Source organism: Vipera berus (genome assembly GCF_964194415.1).
Source record: "Vipera berus genome assembly, chromosome: 7".
Classification (NCBI taxonomy): domain Eukaryota; kingdom Metazoa; phylum Chordata; class Lepidosauria; order Squamata; family Viperidae; genus Vipera; species Vipera berus.
The window spans coordinates 255,599-276,725 of NC_138209.1; the positions used below are offsets into that span (position 1 = coordinate 255,599).

The 21,127-nt window shown below is 58.1% G+C and overlaps 1 protein-coding gene across 2 annotated transcripts; it reads right to left on the bottom strand.

Annotated features, from left to right (window-relative positions):
- Window positions 1–214: 214 nt before the first annotated feature.
- LOC308671060 (drebrin-like protein) lies at window positions 215–9,163 on the bottom strand. 2 transcript variants are annotated; one of them, XM_081333019.1, is made up of 13 exons: window positions 8,929–9,162; window positions 6,378–6,430; window positions 6,016–6,128; window positions 4,796–4,870; window positions 4,430–4,582; window positions 3,914–3,991; window positions 3,680–3,831; window positions 2,712–2,766; window positions 2,434–2,496; window positions 2,047–2,143; window positions 1,224–1,772; window positions 741–820; window positions 215–455 (listed from the first exon to the last, which is right to left on the bottom strand). In XM_081333019.1, the coding sequence occupies exons 1-13, from the start codon at window positions 9,018–9,020 to the stop codon at window positions 423–425; spliced, it is 1,593 nt and encodes a 530-aa protein (XP_081189145.1). In that variant the 5' UTR covers window positions 9,021–9,162; the 3' UTR covers window positions 215–422. The 2 variants fall into 2 exon arrangements, with proteins under 2 accessions (XP_081189145.1, XP_081189146.1); XM_081333020.1 differs by lacking the exon at window positions 3,914–3,991 and having other exon boundaries at window positions 8,929–9,163.
- Between the last annotated feature and the right edge of the window lie 11,964 nt (window positions 9,164–21,127).

Sequence of the window (21,127 nt, forward strand, 5' to 3'; positions counted from 1 at the left end):
GGAGGAGGCTGGCACAGCCCCTGGCACGAGGAGGGCTTTGGCATCTGGGCTCTGTAGAGCTGGCTCCAGCACAGGGAGGGGGGGAGGGGGGAGGTTACAGCCACACTATGCAAGACCCGCATGTCGGGGTCCAATCGCAGGCCTCCTGTGCATCTGCCACCCGACAGGACCTTCCATAAACCGGGATCTTCAGTTAAGCCAAAAAGTGGTTTATTTGCTCAGACATTGCGCGTTTGTGTGATCGCAGTCCCGTGTGAACATGCAGTGAGCCAGCCGCTGCTCTGCTCTGGCCGCAGGGGGGCAGGTGGGGGCCGCCCTCGGACACAAGGGCACCTTCTCCAGGTGGGCAGGTGGGGGCAGCCCTGGGGCACCTTCTCCAAGCAGAAACCCCCGGCTCTGCTGAGCGGGCAGAAGCCAGGCAGTCAGGCCGGCCACCCATGGTTGGGCCGGTTGCCCTGCGGAAAGAAAGCAGCCGTTAGCTGACTGGCCGGAGAACTGGAGGCGGCGTATCCCCAGGTGTGAGCTGACCGGAAGGAAAGGAGGGTTGTTGTGAGAAAGGGACGCGCTAGAGCCAGAGGCAGCCTCGGCCTTTGCGGGGAGTTTTTGCGTCTGCCCACTCTCACCCCACCCTACCTTGCGGGTGTGTTGTTGGAGTCAAAGGAAAGGAAAGGCCTGTGTGGATCTCATGAGGAGGGGTTTAAAGCAGGAGATTAAAAACAGCTATGAGTCAAGGAACCCACTTGCTCTGCTGGGCATCTCTCGCCCTCTGACCCTCTGTGCATGGTCCCAGCCTGGCCTGGAGCAGCTCCCGGGGAAGCCCCTGGGAAAGGAAAGGGGGGGGCAGAAGTCTCGTCTGGCACATCCCCCATACCTGCCCCTCCCCATCCCCGAACCAGGCAGGGGCGATTCCTTAGCTGCAGGTCAAGCCAAACAATTCATACAAATGCCAGCAAAACGGAGACTGCTAACAAAACCTGGGACTCTCGGCTTGCAAGCCTTCTCCCCCCCCACCCCCCCCCGCCCACTGTTCAAGGAGGCAGGATCCCAACAGGAGGTGACAGAGGGTCCCAAAGCTCAAGCATCCCCCCCCCAATTCTGGCTGTTTACACAATCCTGCAGTGCCTTAATCTCAACCAAGTAAGCCAAAGCAGCCCCCCCCCCAATGTGGCTGCTGGCCTTCTGGCTCCCCACCCCCACCCCCTTGAGCAAGACTTGGGGCTTACCTTTCTTGGGGGCTGTCTCCCTTACACCAGCTCTCAGGGGAGAATCTGCTGTGGGGCTGGGCAGCTCCTCCCAGTCCATTGCCCTTCCATTGGTGCCCTGGGCTGGGAAGGGGGACACTTGCCCCTCTGGGGTGTGGCTGGGGGGTTGAGATGCCTCCGCAGGGGGGGAGCAGGGTCCCAGAGTAGCCAAAAGGGGTCTCTCCTGTCCCGGAGAGGGTTCTGGTTCAGGGGAGGGGGGCAGGTGGGGCGGCTGGGGCCGTGAGGCAGGCCCTGGAGGGGTGCCATTCAAAGCCCAGGAGAGGGCTGGTGGGGGCAGGCAGGGAGGGGCGCAGTGTGGTGGCGGTGGCACTGCCTCTGCTTCGCGCTGAGCAGGCAGAGTGCCGGTGGTGGGCGAGGCTGGGTGGGGGACAGTGCTGGGCTTGGGGGCGATGGGGGGAGCTGCTGAAGCCTGGAAGCTGGCTGGGAGGTTCGGCCCTGGGGGGCAGCGAAAGATGTAAGCGGATTCCGTGAGGCTGCGCTGGTAGCGGAGGAAAGGTCGCCGCGGCAATCCTGTCCAGGCAGTGGGGAGGAGGGGGGAGAGAAGATGTTTCAGCAAAGCCAGCCTAAACACACACACACACACACACACACACACACACACAGAGTGCACAGGCCAGTCACCTGGATTTGTGAGGGTTCAGAAGTCGCCAAGCCCTGAATTACTCAGATGTCAATGAATGTTGTGGGGGGAGACAGAGAATCCTCCCCACTCCCTACTCCATGAAGTAGTTGCCCCCTCCCACCCCCCCAGGGGGTGAGGGCAGGGCAAAGCCAGGGTTCTCACCTGGGCCCGGGTCTCCCGAGGCGGAGGAGGAGTGCCGCCGCTCTCTGGCCTGGAAGAAGCCCCTGGGTGGCTGCTGCGAGCCTGGCCCTGCCGCCTCCTGTGCCCAGAAGAACAGCCATGAGGGGGCCCAGCTAAACCCACCCCCCAGCTTTCTCCCACCCACCCCCAGCAGAAGCAGATCCCCTGTAGATCCCCAAGGCAGGCCGTGGCTCCACTTCCACAGGGAGGGGAGGGGCTTCGGGCAGGCTGGGGTTTGTGTGGAAGCATTTCCAGCCGGAGCCACAGGCCCCCTCCACTGAGCCACCAAGCGGGTCCCCGGCCCTCTGGCGCCCCGGCACCCTGAGCGGAGGCGTCCCTGCCAGCGGCCCCTGGCTGCCCTCTTCTCACCGGCTCCGTCTCACTGGCCGAGCTGCGAGGACTCGTCCCGGCCAGGGCCCTCGCTTGCTCCCTCTGCCAAGGGAGAGAAGAGGAACGCTCAGCGCCAGGAAGACCCCAGTGTTGCCGGGCAGGCCTCAGTTCAACAGGTGGAGAAGAGTCACTTGCTGGACTTCAGCCTGCCAAACCTCCTTCGGCCCAGCGGATGGGACTCCCGTGGTCCCTTTCGCATCCCTCCCTACTTGTCCCCAGAGGGGGGAGGGGCCCTGCAGCCAGGGTGGGGCGCTCACCCGCCGGGCTTCTTCCCACCGGTGCTCTTCTGCTTCCCGCTGGGCCTGCTGCTTCCTGCGGAGGGAGAGGTGGAGCCACTCAGGGGACGCCTGATCTGCCACGTGGGCTCCACTCCCCAGTGGAGGAGACGGGGGGCCACGGCTGATGATCCCAGGGCAGCCGTGCTGAGGAGCATGGGTCCAGTGCGGCTCTGGGGGCCCAGGGTCAGTGGGGCCGCCTCGCCCAGCGTCCAGCAGTCCTGCACTTAGCTTCCGGCAGGCCCCCCCACTGGGCCCAGGCTCCCTGAGAAGGTGGGGCACAGTCCCAGAAAGCCCAAGGGGGGTTGCCGTCCTTGAGGATGCTGTCCTTGAGGATGCTGCAGTTTGTGACTACAATAGCCTTGGTTGGCCTGCTGCCCTGCAGCTGGCAGCTAATTCAACAAAGGAAGGGGAGGGAAGGGAAAGGAAGGGGAAGGGGAAGGGAAGGGAAAGATCCCCCCCAAATCAGGATGGCCAAGTTCTGGGACAGTCCAAGCTGCCACTGCCACTGTCCACTGCCCCCCCATCAGCCAGGCTCTCATCCCACACTGATCCTTCCAGGCAGAGGAACCCTGGGGGTGGGGTAGGGGGCACCGTCACAGTGGGGAGGTGAGGGGGCCTGTTTCTCCCTGGGCAGTGGGAGGAGGGCAGAGGGGTGGTCCTCTGGGGCAAGTCCAGTGTGGCTGGAGGTGCTCAGAAAAGGAGGCTGGGCACTCCCCAAAAGCGTTTCTCAAGCTTGGCGTCTTAAATTCTGGATTTCAATTCCCAGAATTCCCCAGGGAGTGCTGGCGTCTCCCAGAATTCCCGCTTGGGAAAGGCCAGGAGATTTCTGTCCACGGAGCAGCCTCAGTTTAAGGTTCGGGGCCTTAGTCGCCAGGCAAAGGGGTTGCAGGCACAGGGCAGCCGGGGAAACGGTGTGGCGGTGCCTGGTGCGAGGCCCACCCGCCTACCTCTGCTCCTGGACCAGCCTCTCCCTCTCCTGCACCCGGCGCTCCCGCTCGGCTCCTTCCCGCCGCTCCTCCTCCATCCGCAGGTGCTCCCAGCGCCGCCTCTCCTCCTGGGCTCGCCTCCTCTCCTCCTGGCGCCGCTCCTCCTCCTCCCTCTGGAGGGAGGCAGAGAGGGAGGCTGGCATCCCCCCTCCCCCCGCACACTGCCCTGCAGCCCTCGGGCAGCCCCCCCCTCACCTCCGCCTGTGCCCAGAAGGAGCTCCTCTTGGTGTGCAGGATCTCCAGGGCGGGGTTCGTCTTCCGGTAGTTGGTCCCCTGAGGGCAGACCGGGGGGGCCCCTGAAAGCTGCCTCTCACCCTCAGGTGCCCCCCCAGGTGCAGCTGCTTAAAGGCAAATGGGCAAGATGCCCTCCACACAGGCAGCTGGGAGGGCCGCAGGGGACCCCTCCTCTCCTGTGCCAGAGCAGGGGGGCACTGAGCCGGGGGGGGTCCTCCAGGCAACCCAGTCTCAACCTCACCCCGCCTCTTCTCTGTGCGCTGGGGAGGAAGGGGGGGAGGCCGATGTCCCCTCTTGCCCTCCCCGGAGACAGCCGCTGCCTTCCCTGGAAAAGTCCCAGGGGCCCCAGGGGGGCTGGGGGGGGCAGCCACAGTTGCCACTGCCGGAAGCAGGCGGGAAACCTGGCCAGGGATGAGCGGGGTGCAAGCATTCGTTCCTGGGAGACCCCCCCCGCCCCCTCTTTCCCTTCCTCCTTACCACCAGTTCCTCAGGGCCACCACTCAGGACCTTCTTGGGGACGGCGGCTTCTGGGGGGGGCTGTTCTGGGGGGGCCACCAGGGACAGCTGGCGGGTTAGCCCTTGCTGGGTGACCTCCTCCACCCGGCTGGCCTTCAGCACCAGGTGAGCTTCCTGCAGAGGGGTAGAGGAGGCGGGAGTGCAGGGATCCCCCCCCATTTGGGAAGAGCAGCTGCCCTTCCTCTCTGGGGGGAGCAGGGCCCAAATGGAGCCTCCTCCCCTCCCCCCATTTCCCAACCTCTCCTGCCTTCTCTCACCCACTCCCATTTCTAGCCCAGGAGCAGCCCGGCGCCAGGAACTTTGGGCTGGTCTCTGCCCAGAACCCACCTTAAAGAAGGCCCGGATGGCCGGCAGGTGCCCAGCGCAAGCTTCTTGGCGCGAGTCCAGGACTTCCTCGCCAACCTAGTGCCAAAGGGGGAGCCAGGGGGCCACCTCAAAGACTCCTCAAAGACAATTTTAGCGGGCCCTTCCAGAGACCCCCAGCTGTAGCCTCCCGTGTCCTTTGGGCTGTTCCCCAGCAAGATCGGCATGGCTCTCCCGGGGGCAGCCCCCCCCAAAAGGGAGCCACAAAAGAATTGGAGATGAGGCACAGCAAGCCCTTCTGGGCATATCAGAGTTCCTCCGTTGGTGCACTCTGGAAAATCCCAGCTCTTTCAAGACTGAACTTCTGGAGGGGCAGGGGTGGGTGGGTGGGGTGGGGGATAGCAGAGGAGAGAGGCCTTCGCTCAGATCCAGCACTCCTTCCTTCCTTGGGAGGTCACGAGGAAATGCACTCTGTACGCGCTCCATACATCTGCCTCTTCCAGGGTTCTTTTGGAGACGGGACCTGCCACGTCCAATGGCTCTTGGCCAGCTAAAAATGCTCCTCCAGCCTCCCCCTCCCAAGTCCCTTGAGTTCAGGTGTCCTTGGCACAAAGGGGCTCCGCCCACTCGCCTTTCTGCCCTCCAAGTGCTCCGCCCACTCCACCCCACTGTCTGGCCTTGAGCAGCCTCAGAAGTGGGAGCTGCGAACTTGGGCTCTTGTACGGCCAGCCCTTCTTGAGGGAGGCTCTTCTCAGACGGCGTCTGGCCCTCCTGGAGGCGGCCGCTTCTATTGAGTGGTGGACAGGAAAAGGGGGGGCTGTGTCGGGGCTCACCTCCCTGCCAGAGCCGTAGGCAGGCCGCGCATCCTAGCCAGCATCCACTTTGTCCTGCTGCAAGCCCAGGAAGCGGGTTGGGCATGGTTTCGTAGTCTGCAGCTCCCACAGAGGCAATTCATCCATTCCCCCAAAGCAAGGCATTCTCCCCCCCCCAGTGAATAGCCTGCCCCTCTATCCCCTCTAGGTAGTGAACAATGGGGACAAACATCACAATGGCCCAAGAAGGGGGTCCGGGAGGACTTCCTGCCCTGGGAAGATGGAGGCCAGAGCGATCCTGGCTGGGACCGACTGTGCCAGGCCCAGATTCAGGTCCCCCGAGAGGCATCTGGGCACCGCCTCTCTTGCTCATTCTTCAGCTGCAAGCCACACACCCCTCGCCCCCCCCAGCTCCCCCTCTTCCACTCTCACCCAGTGGATCAGGATGACGCGTGGCACCCCTGTGGCGGGCTCAGACAGGCGGCACAGCCCATACATGATGCACCCACTTTGGAAGCGCCTGGCCAGTTCCTCAGGGCCTCCTCCTGTGGGGGGGAGGGGGGGCTGGGTCAGGCACAGGGGCTCCAGGCTCCAAGCCCACCGGCTTCTGCCAATACTTCCCCCCCACCCCTTCCCAGGGAGCTGCCCTGTTGTTTCCAGCAGATCCAGCCCACCCCCCCAGCAGGGCGGGCAGAGTGGAGCCCTCTCCTGCCTCCCCTGGAGGCTGGTCGGACAGAAGGGCCCAGCTGCCCCCTGTGCCATCTGTGGGGGGAGGGAGGAGGTTCCCGCCTTACCCCCCGAGTCCAGCAGCTTCAGCTCGTTGGCCTTTTGGTAGGCAAAGAGGGCCCTGAGTGTCGGAGAGACAGAGAGAGAGGGAGGGAGGGGCTGGCATTAGGAATCAGTCTGGGGGGGACCCAGGCCAGGGGCCCCCATCCCTTTGCAAGAGGTGTGGCCATCTTCCTTGGGGGCCCTGAACAAGAGGGTTGGTGGCAGCCCAAGCCCAGCCAGGCCTTCCTTTGGGTGCCTTGGACTGAAGGGGGGGGCTCCTCCTCCCCCCAGTTGCCTCCTCATTTCTGGCCTCGGAAAGGCAAAGCCCGTTGCGCTGCTGGGCTTTGCATTTTGGCTTCCTTGTCTCGGGCTGCCTGGCACGGCTGCTTCCCCCAAGGGCCCACAGACCGACCGACTGCTGCAGTTGGTGTGTTTGTACCAGCTGCAGAGAACATTTGGGCCCAGCTCCACAGCGCCAGCCCTCCCGCACAGCTGCACTCGGTCTGGGCACCAGATGAGGCAAGGCGGGCATGCCCACGGCCCTCCCCTTTTGTGGCTGGAGGAAGGGAAGGGACCCTGCGGGGGGGGGGAGGCCACAGAGAGACTTCCTGGCTCCACCCAAAACAGACTCCCTTGCCAGGCGCTGGGGAGCTCCGGCTGGGCCCTTGGCAGGTGGAACCCCCACCCCCCAGTTGCTTCCCCTTCCCCGTCTCTCCCTCTGAACAGGAGGAAGGACATCCGCTCTCAGACAATGGCGGCTGAAGGGGCTGCATGGAGGAGGGGTGGAGGGGGGCCCTGCCTGCAGAGGGGGGGAAGTCCTCCACCGGCCCTTCAGAAGGAGGTGACCCCTGCATGCCCCACCCGCTGTGCTTCCAGCAGCCTCACGCGGGGAGGATGGCCTTGGGGGGAGGGGGGCTGGCATGGGATGAAAACACAGCTGGCTCCTTCCTTTCCCGCTGGGGAAGCCAAGGCCACAGAGCCCCCCCTCCCCTCCCCTCTCCGATGTCTTGCAGATCCTCCTGCACAGGCGTGTGCTAGCCCCATCCTGCCTTCCTGGGGCTGGGCTTGGTTACTGAGCAGGAGTAACACGCCCGGGGGTGCCAAGTGCCCTCCAAGGAAAAGGCCAGAGGCTGGGCTCAATGGGGGAGGGCAGCTCCTGGCTCTCCTTCGCCCCACCCGCCCTGTCTCTCGCTCTGAAACAGACCCAAACCCCACAACCTCTGCTGAGGCCTCACCCCGGCCTTGGCCTCCCTCCACGTGTGCGCTCGCAATGCTTGTGGGGAGAAGGGTGGTGATTGCACGCCTGTCTCTAGTGCCAGAGGACACGCAGAAGACCCGGGAGCCGAGCTGCTCTCCTCCTGCTAAAGGTTTGGCTTCAGCGGCCGTCTCAGCCGGGCCCTCCCTACAGCAGCCTGGGCGGCAGGACCCTGGCAGGATCAGGCCCCTGGAGCAGCGGGGCTGCCTCCCGTTCTCCTGGCTGGCTGGGCTCCTGGCAGGCCCTTAAAGAGCGCAGAAGGGAAAAGCTGCCAAAGAGGAGCCTTCCAGGACGGGGCCCAGGGCCTGGAAGCTTCTGCCTCCTGCTGCTGCTGCTGGGAACTCCCATCTGGCCCTCCAAACTGCAGGGCTGGCAGAGCTGAGCTCCCCTGCTTTCCATTCTCCAGCCTGGCCTCCCACACCCTGACACTGGGATGGAGCTCAGCTGCCCTTTCTCTCCCATGGAGGGTGGTGGGGAAAGAGGCATGGGGGGCACAGCTGTCACCCACCAGTCTGCCCCAGACACACAGCACTTCACCGCCCCCCCTGACCAGAAGCTCCAGGGTTGGGGGGGGGAAGAGGCTGGCAAAGCAGATGGGAGCAGCAGCACCAGCAGCGCCGCCTGCTGGCTGAAGGGCGCCTCTTGCAACCCAGGATGGCCTCGGGAGTCGGGACGGCGGCGCTCGAACCCCCCAGCAGCTTCCTCGGCCGGCCGGGACTGGCGAGGCCGGGAATTGAAGGGGCGAGGCCGGCGGTGGGGCTGGCCGTGCTGTGAGGGACATCCCAGGACTGCTCTTCTCCCGTCGGCGGAGGGCTCGGGAGGGCCGAGGCGGGTGGGTCGGCCCTCCCTCCCTCCTTGCCGGCCCGGCTCCTTCCCTTTGGACTCTCCGCCCGAGTTTTACCCGGGAATTTCCGGGGGGCGAAGCGGTTTCGGGGCCGGGCTGCCTTTCAGGGGGCAAAGGGCAGGAGCCGTTGCGGGCGGCGAGGCGAGGCGACTGGCGAAAAGGCCACCCGCTGCTCCGGTCCCCGGGAGACCCAGCCGCTCTGCCGGCCTCTCAGCGCCACGCAACTTCTCTCGCTCGCGAGACGCGCCACGCCACGGGACCCCTCCCGGTCCGGGGGCCGAAGCGAGAGCGGGGTCGCGCTTGCCCTGCTCTGTCCGGGCCCCCGCCGGGGGTCCCCGAGTTCCGGCCCTGCAGAGACCACCGTGAGCCGCGTGCCCGCCCGGCCGGGAGCGGTAGAGCCGGAGCCCGGCCGGGAGCGGAGTCCGCGCACCGGAGCCCTCGGCACTGGCCGCCCGGGAAGGGCAGCGGCGCCACTCACCAGCTGGCGGCCGCTCGGCCGTTCACCACGTCGTTCTTGGCGGCCAGCAGCGCCAGGCCGTGCTTGTCCAGGTCCACGGCGGTGCTGCCCATCGCGAGACCCCCGACGGCGACGGACCGCGGCTCCGAGGTGGCGGCGGCAGGCCGTGAAGAGGCGCCCCCGCCCTCCCCGCCCCAGCCCACTGCGGGGAGGGACCGGCGGGACCGCGAAATCGCGGCGGGGCGGGGCGGGGCACCACATCCTGGAAAGCCAAGCCCGCGCCGACTCGGGGCAGGACACCCTCCCCGCGCCGGGCTCACTGCTTTGCCCTGTGGCCTCGCACGCGCGTCTCGAGAGGCTTGCCCTGGGGAAGGGCCCGCGCGCGGGGAAGGAGGGCAGGACGGGGCCCGGTCTTGAAATTAAATCTCTGCACTCGTTGCCTCCGGCGTGGGAAATGCCCCGGACATGTCGGACGGACCTTCCGTGGCCCAGCATTGCGAGGCCCGTGAAGCCCCCTGAGCAGGGGCCAAGCTGAGGCTGGGCTTTCCCGCGAGGGCAGATCCTGGAGAGACCCCGGGCTGAGCCCCTTTCTGGGTGTCTGTGGTTAGGAAGAGCCCCGACCGTTTCAAGAGGCAGAAGCGGCCTGCTGCAAACCGTATCCTTGCCCCTCCCCCACAGCAGCCGACCTCCCCCCCCAAGAATCCCAGGGGCTTTGGGGGAGGGGAGCCTGGGAGTAGAACCTTTGGGGGAGGGGAGCCTGGAGGAGGACCTGCCTTTTCCTTGGCTGCAGCTTGGGAGAAGCAGATGTCCCCATTCCTCCCTCTTTCCACCCTGCTGGACACCACCCTGTGGCTCCTACAGCCCCCCTCCAAGAATCCTCCATTAGAGAAGGTTTGGGGCATTCTGCAAGCCCCCCTTGGGACCGTCTGGCTGGCCCTTTGGCAGACCTGGCTGGGAACCAGCCACCCAGCCCCTTCCCTTTGCCTTATTTGGTCAATTAAATGATCTCCCGAGCACAAAGTCCTTTTTTCCTTTTACAGCTGCAGAGGCTGGCTCCTGTTCGGACACCTGGGCTGGGGCATTGTGCTGGCTGGAGGGAGCCCATCTCTGCCCTGGGCTGGAAGACAACCCAGAGGCCAGGCTAAGGCCCTCCTTGGAGGCCTGCCAGTTGGAGCCTCCCTTCCTCAGGGTGCCTTTGGCAACCAGCCCCAGGCCGCCTCTGATTCCAGGGCTCCCGCATGGGGGGCTGTGAACAGGAGGCTGGGTGGCCACTGTGGGGGCAGGAGGCTGGCCCAGATGAGATGGGAAGCAGAAGCCCCCTTATGCTCCCTGGCATTTAAGGGGATCTGGTCTCAGTTGCAGAGTCCCCTTGGTGGCCCCTTGAGGCTCCTCCTTTGGGGGGGGAGTAAGGCAGAAAGGAACTTCTCCACGATCCCTGCTCTGTTCCACCCCCTCTAAGGTTTCAGGCCACTGCACTGGTCCACAGAAGCAGAGAGAGGCAACTGGGGAATACTCTCTGCACTTCTCCCCTCGTGGTGTTTCTTCCCCCAGCTGAGTGACGCAAGAGAGCCCCCTCCGGCCACTGCAAGGGTGTGCCCATCCGGGACTGGTGCCATGGTCAAAGGGAGGAGAGGTGGGGGAGAACCCAACTGGCCGTCCCAGGCCAAGACCTCCTGGTCAGATCCCACCGGCCTTTCAGGCAGGAAGGAGACGTCGGTCCAAATCAGTTGCTTGGTTTGCAGTCATTCCTGGGTCAAATCTGCGCCCAGTGCAATTCCCTTCCTGGCCCAAAATCAGCCCTCTGGACTCTCGCCAGAGGGTCTCTGCAGGCGGCCCAAGGGGCCTCTGGACGGCCAGGGGGATGGTGGTCTGCAGAAGAGGGAGGGCAGAACCCACGTCCACAACCAGGCAGGGGTGGGGGTGCTTGGAATCTCTTTGGAGACACTTTCCGTGCCCCCCCCCAATAGCCGCAGAGGGATTCCTCCATCACTCCTGGTGAAGCCAGTTCTGCCTGGTGTGAATGCTCCGCTTCTCCTCCTCAGCCGGGCCCAGCACAAGATGCTTTCCTGCCCCAAATGACAGAGAAGCGGCAGCTCCCCCCATCCCTGAGGGCAGGTCAGTGGCTGTGCGCCACATTCTCTCCTCCACTCTTGGGCTGTGCTGCAGGGGAGGGGGTTGCTGTCCTGCCCCACTCCCACCCATGGCTTAAACCAAGGGCGTGCATGTAAGATGCCCACAGGGCTCAGGGAAGAAAAACCAAATGCACACACACACACACACACACACACACACACACACACACACACACAAGGTGGGTGGCACCGGGCTCAGGAGCAGTAAGTGGGAGAATATCCGTGTGTCCTAGTGGACAATCATGTAAATGTGAGCCAGCCGTGTGCTGCAGCTGCAAAAAAAGCCAATGCAATCTGGGCTGCATCAACAGAGGGATAGAATCAAGATCACGTGAAGTTCTAGTACCGCTTTATAAGGCCTTGGTAAGATCACACTTGGAATACTGTATCCAGTTTTGGTTGTCGCAATGTAACAAAGATGTAGAGAGTCTAGAAAGAGTGCAGAGAAGAGCAAGAAAGATGATTAGGGGCCTGGAGGCTAAAATGCGAAGAACGGTTGCAGGAATTGGGTAGGTCTAGTTTTATGAAGAGAAGGACAAGGGGTGGCGTGACAGCCGTCTTCCACTATTCCAAGGGCTGTCACAGAAAAAAGAGGGTCAACCTATTCTGCAGAACACCTGAGGGCAGGACAAGAAGCAACAGATGGAAACTAAACAAGGAAAAATCCAACCTAGAATTAAGGAGAAACTTCCTAACAGTGAGGACAATTGGCCAGTGGAACAGAAGTTGCCTCCAGAAATCGTGGGCGCTGTCACTGGAGGTTTTTAAGAAGAGGCTGGTCTGTCACTTGTCTGAAAAGGTATAGGTTCTTCTGCTTGAGCAGGGGGTTGGACTAGAAGACCTCCAAGGTCCCTTCCTGTCATTTGAATCTCCTTGATATGGGGTGGTGTCCTGTTCACACACACACACCCCGCCCAGACCACCCAGTGCAGCAATCTCTCTGGCGACACCAGCCCAGGGCTTTCTAGCCCAGCTGCCACAGGGCCCGCCTTCTCCTGCCCTGACCCAGGGCCAGAGGGTTGTGGGGGCCTTTCTTCCTGCCCCACCCAATCCTCATTTTCAAACTCAGCCCCTGGTATGTACAGCTGCATTTAATTCTTTCTTCTTTTATAACTAAAATGTTTTCCTGGCATTCCATCTGCCTTCCTGTAACTTGAATGCATTATTCTGCACCCTCCATTCTTGCCCGTCTTTGGTCTCTGAAGGTCTCTGAAGAGGGCGATCGTGTTGGCCCCCACCCCCGCTGTCCCTCCCCAGACTCCACATTTTAGGCCCCTCCCATCCCCCACTCCATTCCGGTTCCCTTTCTCTGCCCGAGTTTGGACTCCCTTGGAACGACTGGGACCCACAGCTGCTCAGGGGGCCCCACCGGCGTCTCCACCCCGGCAGAACCGAGTGGAAATATTGCTGTGATTGGGAAATTATCCTTGATGGGTCCATCCTGGATCCATCCTGGAACTGCATTTGCCCTTTTTACAACCCTACCAGGCAGCTGATACATATTTCATTTGCAATTCATTGTTATTATCCCAGTAACTTTTCCACAAGAGATATTACTAAGTCAGCTCCTTCCTCTATTTTTTTTTATTGAAAAGTTTTAAAATACAGTTTTCCTTTAAGAATCCCCCCTTCCCCCTCCCTCCTCCCCCCTCCCTACCTCCCCCCCTCCCCCCCTCCCCCCCCCCGACTTCCCAGAGCTAAATACAAGGTATATATATAAAAAGCAATCATAAATAATCATATACTAACAATTATAAACTCTAAAATCCATCACTCTCTAGCTTATATAAGATAAAACAAATAATAATAATATTAAATATATATATATATAAAAAAACTAAGATAATAAAGGAAAAAAAAAGAACGAAAGAAGACTTATTCAAATGCTACATAAAACTTCTTAACCCTATACTTGTTCTGGATAAAATCAATCCATTTTCTCCATTCCATAATATAGCGTTCTTGCGAATGATCTTTCAAATAGGCCGAAATCTTCGCCATCTCTGCCAGGTCGGAAACCTTTAAAGTCCACTCCTCTATGGTCGGCAGTTCCTCTTTCTTCCAGTATTGGCCTATCAAAAGTCTTGCCGCCGTAATTAAATTCAACATCAACTTGGTGTCCACAACTGTGGCATCTGTAATTATTCCCAACAAAAAAAATTGCGGACAAAACTTTAACCTCTGTTTAAAAATCTTCTGCATATTCCACCAGACTTTTATCCAAAAAGCCTTAACCTTTTTACAAGTCCACCATATGTGAAAATATGTTGCATCTTCATCACCGCACCTCCAACATTTAGGCTGATAATTCGGATACATACTTGCAAGCTTTTTGGGATCTAAATGCCATCTATAAAATATTTTGTAAAAATTCTCTCTTAAATTTTGAGCTTGTGTAAATTTTACGTTCCTCACCCAAATCTTTTCCCACGTGTCCATTGTAATGACTTCCTGGATATTTTGGGCCCATTTTATCATACAATCCTTAACAAGCTCTGTTTCTGAGTCAATCTCTATCAATGCAAGATATATCCGTTTGATATGTGCTGGTCCCTGATTCCTAATTTGCTTTATCAAATTTTCATCAGTCATTGTAAATCCACTTTTCTGGTCTTCTTTCCACCTGGCCCGTAACTGAGTATATTGAAACCAATTTTGAACAACCTTCTCTTCTCGCAAGAGGCTATATGATTTCAAACACCAAACAATTCTTTCCAAACTGAGAATCTCCTTGTACGTAGTCAAATCATGTTTGAAGCCAGCATGTATATTTTCTATTGCGTGTTTTGGAATTGCCCACAATGGTATCTTGCAACTTAACTTATGTCTGTACTTCTTCCAAACTCTCAGCAATGCCTGTCTTAAAATATGCACCTGTTGTGACTCAGGGCCAGCCTGTGGGCCCGGCAGCCGGCTCAGATGTATCGGATGACTCAGATGAGGGGGAGGAGGAGTGTGTGGGAGACGAACCGGATGATGATGGCTTGCAGGCTTGGCAGAGCTCCCAGCCGGGGCCCTCTTCTCAGCTGCGTGAGCCCGATAGTGCGGAGGATGATGACCCACAGCTGGCCCTGTTCAAGGACGCCCGACGCAGGAGGCAGTCGAGCAGGACCAAGCAGAGAAAGGCTGCGGGTCTCCTCGGGAGGAGGCAGAGGGAGGCCACGCCCTGAACTCTAAATAAAAGGAGTGTTTGGGGAAGGGCTGGTTGCTGAAAGCAACCCTTCCGCTTGAGGATTCAAGTTCCAGTGTTTTTGTTTCTTGTTCTGTTAATTGACTAATAAATCTTGGCAGACGCTTTTCAGCCTTGGATGCTCTCCAGTCTCTACTGTTTGAATAGGGGTTTGCCTTATTACAAGGCCGGTAGTTGGCTGGTTCAGAACAGTTTGCTTTCAGCCTCCCACCCCTTATTACTACGATGGAGCAGCTTCGTGCCGAGAATGCTCAGCTCACCCAGCAACTCACTTTGTTGGCAGCTCAGGTGGCTCAACTGCAAGCTCAGGTACATGCTGCACCCCCACCCAGGAGGAAATGTCAGATAGCTATGCCGGATAAATTTGCTGGCAATCCAGAACTGTTTCCTGCCTTCCTGGGACAATGCCAGCTCTTTATCAGCTTGAGAGCAGCTGATTTCCCCACTGACCGAGATAAGGTGGGATTCGTGTTGAGCCTTCTGTCGGGGGATGCAGCTCGTTGGGGCACGCCTCTGCTGGCACAGCCTAGCCCTTTGTTGGATAACTTTGGGGGGTTTTGTGACCATATGCGCCTCATGTACGAGGACCCAATTAAGGCGCAGACCGCCACCCGACGCCTGAAAGCTTTGAGGCAGGGTCAGCGCCCCCTGCAGGCCTACATCAGCGATTTCCGGCTGCTTAGCCAGGATTCCGCCTGGAATGAGGCTGCGCTCGTGGATGCCTTCCAGGATGGCTTGTCGGAGGAGATGTTGGATGAGCTGGCCCGCGTGGACATTCCCTCAGACCTGAATGGGCTGATCCATCTTTGTCTGCGAATCGATGCCCGGCTGCAGCAGCGAAAGAGTCGCCGTGCCACCCCACAGACCCCTGCCGCCCCTGTTGTGCGTGAGCCCCCAGTCCAGAGGGAGGAGCCAATGGAGCTGGGTGCCGCCAGGTCCCGTCTCTCGGTGACGGAAATGGACAGACGACGATCGGGGGGGTTGTGTTTTTACTGTGGGGACCCTGGACATTTGGCCGCTTCTTGCCCGAAGAAGCGTCAGCGGGCGTCAGTGACCAAGCCTGCCCCGAGAAAGTCCCCTACTTTGCTGTCGGGAAACGGCCCGAGCCCGATCTAGACGGTGTGATAGATCGGGCGACTCACAACGACCACGCCGAGCGACGCCGTTCCGACAGTGCCTGTGAACCTCCACGGCATTTGATTTTGGAGGCACGTCTGATCCTTCCTGGCAAGCCAGAGGGGATTCCGGTCCATGCCTTAATTGACTCTGGGGCTACCACTAACTTTATGGACTCGGCCTTCGTGGCCAAATGGGCTGTTCCCCAGTGTCCGGTGGATCCGCCCATGTTAGTGGAGACTATCGATGGTCGAGTGCTCCTGTCTGGGCCTATTACGGCCGCCACGCAACCCGTGTGTATGGCCATCAGTTCCCATGTGGAGGCCATCCAGTTCTACATCACTTCGGATCTGCACTTCCCCGTGGTCTTGGGACTGGCGTGGCTCCGGGCGCATGATCCACAGATCTATTGGTCTCAGAACTTGGTCACCTTCCCAAGTTTGCAGTGCGTGGACCACACCCGCCATATCTGTGCCGGCCAGGTGGAGGGTTCCTCAGGGGTTTCCTTGCCTCCCGAACTGTCCGACTTTGCTGATGTGTTCAGCGAGTCAGAGGCGGACCAATTACCCCCGCACAGGCCCTACGACTGCTCCATTGATCTAGTCCCTGATGCGCCTCTCCCAGTGGGGCGTTTGTACTCCATGTCGGAGCCCGAGTTGGCTGCATTGCGGGACTTCCTGACAAAGAATTTGGCTCGTGGTTTCATCCGGCCCTCGTCCTCGCCAGTGTCTGCGCCCGTGCTCTTCGTCAAAAAGAAGTCGGGCGAGCTACGGCTTTGCTGTGACTACCGGAAACTCAACGCCATCACGGTGCGTAACCGCTACCCGCTGCCCCTCATCCCCGAGCTCTTGGACCGACTCCGGGAGGCTAAGATCTTCACGAAACTGGACCTGCGTGGAGCTTACAACCTCGTCAGGGTTCGGCCGGGTGATGAGTGGAAGACGGCGTTTGGTACTCGCTATGGACATTTCGAGTACACGGTGATGCCGTTTGGCCTGACCAACGCCCCCGCTGTGTTTCAGCATTTTATGAACGACATCTTTCGGGATCTGTTGGACCAATTTGTCGTGATTTACCTGGACGACATCCTGATTTACTCCCCGTCGCGTGAAGCGCATCATCAGCATCTCCGTCAGGTCCTGCAGCGCCTCCGGAAACATCGGCTGTTTGCCAAGTTGGAGAAGTGCCAGTTCTACCAGGTGACCATCGATTTCCTGGGTCACCGCATTTCTCCTGAGGGCATCGCCATGGAACCGAGTAAAGTTGAGTCGTTGCAGAGTTGGCAACCCCCGCGTCGCGTGAAGGATGTTCAGCGACTTCTCGGATTTGCCAACTACTATCGAACATTCATCCCTGGCTTTGCTGCCCTGACAGCCCCCCTCACCCGGCTCCTGCAGAAGAAGACTCGGTTCCAGTGGAACGCCCCCGAACAACAGGCGTTCCAAGCTTTGAAGGACGCCTTCATGAAGGAGCCCATCTTGAAGCATCCCGACCCGCAACGGCCGTTTGTCGTGGAGGCGGACGCCTCCGACATTGCCATTGGGGCCGTGTTACTCCAGGCAGCGACGCCCAACGGTACCCTTTTCCCTTGCGCGTATCACTCTCGGAAATTGAACCCCTCGGAGCGCAACTATACCATCTGGGAGAAGGAGCTGCTGGCCATCAAGGCGGCGTTCGAGGCTTGGAGGCATCATCTGGAGGGGGCGCGGCATCAAATCGAGGTCCGGACGGACCACAAGAATCTGGAAAGCCTGCAGACCGCTCGGAATTTGAACCAACGCCAGATCCGGTGGTCCCTCTTCTTTGCGAGGTTTGACTTCCGGGTGCGGTACATACCAAGCGGGCACAATCAGAGAGCGGATGCTCTGTCCAGGAAGCCCGAGTACACCCGAGCGGAAGACAAGCTTCCGCCCAGGACCGTGATCCCCGTCGAGTCTTTTGCTGCGGTGCGGGAGCCGGTGGATATACGGGCTCGGATCCGGGAGGCGCAGCAGCAGGAGGCGTGGGTGGCTCAGCGGAAGGAAGAGGTGGGGCCAGATTCGCCTTGGTCGGTCACGGATGGACTCCTGTATTATCGTGACCGGCTCTATGTTCCGGGAGGGCCACTCAGGGGACTCGTCCTCAGCCAGTGTCATGATAACCCGGCTGCGGGGCATTTTGGCCTGTTCAAGACTCTGAACCTGGTCTCCCGTACCTTCTGGTGGCCCCGAGTCCGACACGACGTCCAGTCTTATGTCACCTCCTGCATCCCATGCAGGCAGGCCAAGTCAGTGACAGGGGCCCCGCCTGGTTTACTGCAGCCTTTGCCAACACCCAAGAGACCCTGGGGGGCTGTGTCCATGGACTTTTTGACGGATCTACCCCCATCCTCCGGCTTCACGACAGTGTTTGTGGTGGTGGACATGCTGACCAAGATGGCGCACTTCATCCCCTGTCGCGGCTTACCGTCAGCTCGCGCCACTAGTCGCATGTTCATCCAACAGGTGTTTCGGCTGCACGGCCTCCCCGATAGAGTTGTCTCCGATAGGGGGGCCCAGTTTACAGCCCGCTTCTGGCAGGAGTTGATGCGGGCGTTGGACATTAAGGTTTGCCTCTCGTCCGCGCATCATCCTCAGACCGACGGGGGTACCGAGAAGGTCATCGGCATCTTAGAGCAGTATCTGCGCTGCTACGTTAACCTGCAGCAGGACAATTGGGTGGACTATTTGGCCATAGCCGAGTTTGCCTTTAACAACTCGCAGCACACCTCCACGCAGATGACACCGTTCTTGGCCAACGTGGGTTATCACCCCCGGTTTTTCCCCCTTTCTCCCGTGGACTCACCGGAGCCGGCAGCGAACGAATTCATGGCGGAGTTACAGGCGATCCATCGGTTGGTGCGACGGCAGCTGGAGAAGGCCAAGGCCGACTACAAGAGGTTCGCCGATCGGTCGAGAAGGGATACGCCTCCACTATCGGTGGGGGATCGGGTCTGGCTGTCCACCAGGAACCTACCATCCACTCGGCCGGCGAGGAAGCTGGACCACCGTTACCTTGGACCGTTCCCAGTCGAGGCCGTCATCAACCCGGTCGCCTATCGTTTAACTCTGCCACGTTCCCTGCGCGTGCACCCCGTCTTCCATCGGTCCTTGTTGGTCCCCGAACAACCGGCTTGTCCACTTCGCCAAGCGGAACCTCCCCCATCAGGACCTCGCGATGGCGGCAGCACCCCCGAGTACGAGGTCGCCAGCATCAGGGATTCCCGCTGGCTGAAAGGTCGCTTCCAGTACCTGATCGAGTGGAAAGGGTACGGGCCGGAGGACTTCACATGGGAAGACGCGACCGCCGTTCATGCCCCTGCGTTGGTGACTGCTTTTCACGAACAGTTCCCATCCCGACCGCATCCGGATCGGCAGCCCCGGGGGAAGGGCCCTGCGGTGCGGGATAGTGTTGTGACTCAGGGCCAGCCTGTGGGCCCGGCAGCCGGCTCAGATGTATCGGATGACTCAGATGAGGGGGAGGAGGAGTGTGTGGGAGACGAACCGGCTGATGATGGCTTGCAGGCTTGGCAGAGCTCCCAGCCGGGGCCCTCTTCTCAGCTGCGTGAGCCCGATAGTGCGGAGGATGATGACCCACAGCTGGCCCTGTTCAAGGACGCCCGACGCAGGAGGCAGTCGAGCAGGACCAAGCAGAGAAAGGCTGCGGGTCTCCTCGGGAGGAGGCAGAGGGAGGCCACGCCCTGAACTCTAAATAAAAGGAATGTTTGGGGAAGGGCTGGTTGCTGAAAGCAACCCTTCCGCTTGAGGATTCAAGTTCCAGTGTTTTTGTTTCTTGTTCTGTTAATTGACTAATAAATCTTGGCAGACGCTTTTCAGCCTTGGACGCTCTCCAGTCTCTACTGTTTGAATAGGGGTTTGCCTTATTACAAGGCCGGTAGTTGGCTGGTTCAGAACAGCACCCTAAACACGTTGTCTACCTTCTTATCATACAACAAATATGCATGCCAGCCAAACAACAAATCGTGGCCCTCAAGATTTAATAACCTCCCTTGCGTCAAATTAATCCAGTCACTTATTCCTACTAATGCAGCAGCTTCATAATATAATTTAAAATTAGGCAATTTAAGGCCACCTCTCTCACGAATATCCTGCATAATCTTAAGTTTAACTCGTGGTTTTTCCCCTGCCCACACAAATTTATTGATACCTCGCTGCCATTCTTCCAGATTAGAATCTTTCTTAAGAATCGGTATCATTTGAAATAAAAATAAAAATTTAGGCAGGACATTCATTTTTACTGCTGCAATCCGTCCCAACAAAGACAATTGCAATTTTTTCCAACTCTCCAATTCTTTTTGAATTTTCCCCCATAATTTTTCATAATTATTTTTATAGAGCTTTGTATTAGAGGGCGACAAAATCACCCCCAAATATTTAACCCTTTTAACACTCTCAAATCCAGTTAATCCTTCTAAAAGGGCCTTTTGCGATGTTGTCATATTTTTGGCCATAATTTTTGTTTTTTGTACATTAACCTTAAATCCAGAAACCTTCCCATATTGTGTTATTATCTCCATCAGGTCCACAACAGAGTTCTCTGGCTGGGTCACTGTAACAACCAGATCGTCTGCGAATGCTCTCAATCTGTAGTCCTGATCTCCAATTTGAATCCCCTTAATTTTTTCCGAATTCCGAATTTTAACCAATAATATCTCTAATGTTAACACAAATAACAAGGGCGATAACGGACACCCTTGCCTTGTGCCCTTCTCAATATTACATGCTTCTGTCAAGCTATTATTAACTATAATTCGGGCAGTTTGTTTTTGATATAATGCCCTGATCGGTTGTAAAAAATTTTCCCCAAAATCCATTTTATCTAAAACTTTCAACAAAAATTTCCAATTCAGTTGATCAAAAGCTTTTTCAGCATCTAAAAAAATTAGCACCGCAGCAATCTGGTTGTTCCTTTCCAAAAACTCTAACACATCAACTATATGCCTCACATTATTTTTCATTTGCCTACCACTAATAAACCCTGTTTGATCCCCATGAATTACCTGTTGCAGAACCCTCATCAGTCTATTAGCCAAAACCTTAGCAAATATCTTGTAATCTGTGTTTAAAAGCGATATCGGTCTATAATTTTTAACTTGAGTAACATCTTGGTCTTCCTTCGGAATCAAAGAGATAAAAGCTGTTCTCCAAGACGGTGGCACCTTTCCCCCCCTCTGGATTGTCTGGAACAGTTCCTTTTAACGGTTTTATCATTTCTAATTGTAAATTTTTATAATAGGCCGCAGTCAAGCCATCCGTACCTGGTGCTTTATCCACCTTCAATTCCTTAATTGCTATAAAAATTTCTTCTTCTGTGATCAGTTGATTAATCCCTTCTTTTTGTAGTTGCGTAAGAACCGGGATGCTAGCATTTTCCAAATATATATCAATGTCCTTTTCATTAATTTTCTCCTTAGCATATAATTTAGAATAAAAATCCACAAAAGCGTCCTTGATGAGATCCTGTTGAAACACAGCCCTTCCTTTATGCTCAATCTTGTCTATATTAGAAGCCCTTTGTTTTTTCCTCAATCTATAAGCTAACCATCTGCCTGGTTTGTTAGCGTTACAAAAAGTGTTATGCCTGGCAAACCGCAGATTGGTTGCCACTTGGTCAGCCATTAATTTATCAAATTGTCCTCTTAACAATTTAATAGCCTCCTTAGTCTTCACATCCTCTGAATTCAAAATCAAAGCCTTTTCTTTTTCCTTTATTTCATTCTCCAATTCTTTCCTCCTAGCTTCCA

Excerpts from the sequence above, each read along its gene's own strand:
- LOC308671060 (XM_081333019.1), bottom strand. The coding sequence starts at position 9,020 with ATGGGCAGCACCGCCGTGGACCTGGACAAGCACGGCCTGGCGCTGCTG. Across the intron at positions 4,871-6,015 it reads GCGTCATCCTGATCCACTGG|GTTGGCGAGGAAGTCCTGGA; the intron begins GTGAGAGTGGAA and ends CTTTGGCACTAG. Across the intron at positions 3,832-3,913 it reads CCTTCTGGGCACAGGCGGAG|AGGGAGGAGGAGGAGCGGCG; the intron begins GTGAGGGGGGGG and ends GCCTCCCTCCAG.